Below are 2,756 nucleotides of genomic sequence, written 5' to 3'. Positions count from 1 at the left end.
TCACGACATGTTCTATATTCTTGCGTTTTTCACGCAACACGCACCCATTGACTTCAATGGGTGCGTGAAAACAACGCATGCCACACGGACGGTCCTGCGTTGCATGCGCGAAAAACACGCAAGAGCTGTTATGTCCATTCTAATTAGTCTATAAAGCTACACAAAGCTACTCCAAACCAGGAAGTGCCTGCCTTTCAAGTGCGAGGGGGCAAGTCTAGCCAGTGCCAGGAGAGTTGTGTGCGGATAGTTTTGAACGTTTCACAGCCATACTACAGCCATGCCGCGCGGGATGGATGTGGAGCGCCTCATCCTTTTTGTCCAGGAGCATCCCGCGATATGGGATACCAGATGTGAGGAGTATCATAACAGGACGGTGAAGGAGGACGCATGGGAGTTGGTGGCCAAAAACCTCTTTGGGCAAGAGTGGGAGACTGGCCGAACCCGGGACCGCACTCGGTTGGGTGAGTACCTGGCATTTTCTGTCAATGCCTGTCATGCATATCGAAAACCTGGGCCCTGTATGTGTATTGCGCTCATTAGCACGAGAAACTTTGGTGGAGCAGGTGCTTCCCCACGTCCCACCGCATTGCCATTGCAGGGCCCTTCATTTTGAAGTGAGAGGTGATAGTTCTGATGGCGTGTTATGTTTTTGTTACATCCAACAGTCCAAGATATCAAGACACGGTGGCGGAGCTGCCGTGATCAATTCAGGCGAGAGATGGGTGACAAGGGACGCAGCGGAGATGGGGCATCTCGCAAACGGCCCTACATATATACTAAGCAGCTGATGTTCCTGAAGGACATCATGGATATGCGCACGTAAGCGTTTATGCCGTTGCATGAGTGTAATGTGTGTTTGCCAAGGTCCTGTCTGCCAACGTGTTGTTGTGGGCAATGTTAGATATTGTAGTCATACTTTTTTTGCTCCTTGTAGAACCACCGACAATTTGGAGGACACAGCAGAGGAGACTGACGTGGGGGAGTCTGTGGCCGAACCCCCTGCTCCCAATATCCTGCCACCCAGCCCCGAGCCGACACCCCAGGAGCCCGCACCAGGCCAGTCAGAACGGCCGGTTGCCTCTCCAGCCCAGGAGCGGCCCGTGCGAGCCCGCAGTCGGCGTGTTCGTGCCCCACAGCCCTCCACAGCTGCCCAGGTGGATACGCGGGTACTGGACTATCTCAGGCGAGCCGCAGAGGAGGATGGGAATGATGCCTTCGGCCGCAGCATTGTCCCCCTCCTACGCCTGGTGCCGATGGACCTTATGGGCCGTCTGCAGGCGTCGATCGTCACATTGATCGACGCTTGCAGACCGCCACACAATCCCCATATGTGTTTCACGGCAATAGAGCAGTGGCAAAATAATTACATGCCGCCACCCACGGCCCAGGTGCCTGGGCAATTCCACCCTGTTCCCCAGATGGTACGGCCGTATCCCTACATGCGCCCTATGGCTCACCAGCTGCCAGGGCACACATTCCACCCACCACATCAGCACCACTATGCTGGCGAGGGACAACCTACCCAGCTCAGGTCCAGCATAGTGGTGCTGATATGCAGGAATATGCCTCCCCAGGACAAAGATACCAACACCTGTGAGTGTGTTGGTGGGAATATCTTTGGACGGCAATGTTGTGTGTGGTGCAAGGCTGCCCACGTTTGTTGTGTGCGCACGCTGTTGTTTTTTTGTTCGTTACACCATGTTCTTCGTGTGTATGTTCAGGTGCAAAACGTTTTAGTTGGCTCCAAAGCCATCAAGAAAAATAATCATGGTTAATGGTTTGCTTTCATGTTATTATTCATTTAGACCACACAACACAAGGTTTGCCACAATGTTCCTTTGCCTACACTCTCACACACCTCTGGCCTTTTGGACCAATGCATGGCCATGTGATATAAGGTTTTAGTTCATCTGTCGGGGTTTGACATAGCTTGAAAGCGATTGCAAAGTTTAGGTCCTGCCATGGGCCCCGAGGCAAACGAACTACACTTGCACTTGGACGGTCCTAAAGTGTAGTCGGCACAACAGGATATATGGGGAAAGTAACTCAGCAACTGTATAAAGTCCTGCTGAACCCCTGAGAGATGTAAGCTCGCAACGCGCGTCAAGGGTCCTTTGGTTTTGCGCGTCCCTAACCCAACCCCAAACCCACAAATACACACAATAGTTACATGGTCACATGACACGTGGGTAGTGAAGCCGCCAAAGAACATACACCCCTTCAAAGGTCTTCTGGCCCCCACGGTGCTGGTCCAGATGGGCACGCAAAATATGTTGCCAACGTATCACGCACGCGAAGGCCAGAAGAGACAGAACGCCCTTGAGGATTCACCGGGACATTGTCAGTGGTGCCTGCATGTGTCAGGATATATTCTGCATCAAAGTTAGCATCATTAATGCGGCAGAAGTTATGCAGAACTACACCCGCTTGTATAACACGTGTGACATTCGGCATGGACAATTGCATGGTTGAGAGAAATACACGCCACCTGTTTGACATAATGCCAAAGGCACATTCCACACAGCGCCGAGCTCGTCCCAGGCGGAGATTGAACATGCGCCGATGGTCATCCAAGCCCCTTCTTGCAAAGGGACGCATGACTTGCCTAGTGAGTGCAAAGCCCTCATCCGCAACGATAACATACGGGATAGGGGGGCCACTGGAGCCCGGGAGGATGGAAGGTTCCGGCACCGCCAGTCGCCTATTGAGGAGTCGTTTTCCCATTCTTGAAGAACGGAATATGCGTGCATCAGCGG

General features: G+C 52.7%; 1 protein-coding gene across 1 annotated transcript; it reads left to right on the top strand.

Annotated features, from left to right (window-relative positions):
• Positions 1–289: 289 nt before the first annotated feature.
• Positions 290–1,775, top strand: LOC142657006 (uncharacterized). The gene is made up of 4 exons (XM_075832057.1): positions 290–461; positions 666–819; positions 935–1,421; positions 1,722–1,775. Exons 1-4 carry the CDS (start codon positions 290–292, stop codon positions 1,773–1,775), a joined length of 867 nt encoding a protein of 288 aa, XP_075688172.1.
• The last annotated feature ends 981 nt before the right edge of the window (positions 1,776–2,756 follow it).

This window comes from Rhinoderma darwinii, chromosome 7, assembly GCF_050947455.1.
Source record: "Rhinoderma darwinii isolate aRhiDar2 chromosome 7, aRhiDar2.hap1, whole genome shotgun sequence".
NCBI classification, from domain to species: domain Eukaryota; kingdom Metazoa; phylum Chordata; class Amphibia; order Anura; family Rhinodermatidae; genus Rhinoderma; species Rhinoderma darwinii.
The sequence above is the reverse complement of the archived record's forward strand: the minus strand, read 5'-3'. Positions and strand labels throughout refer to the sequence as shown.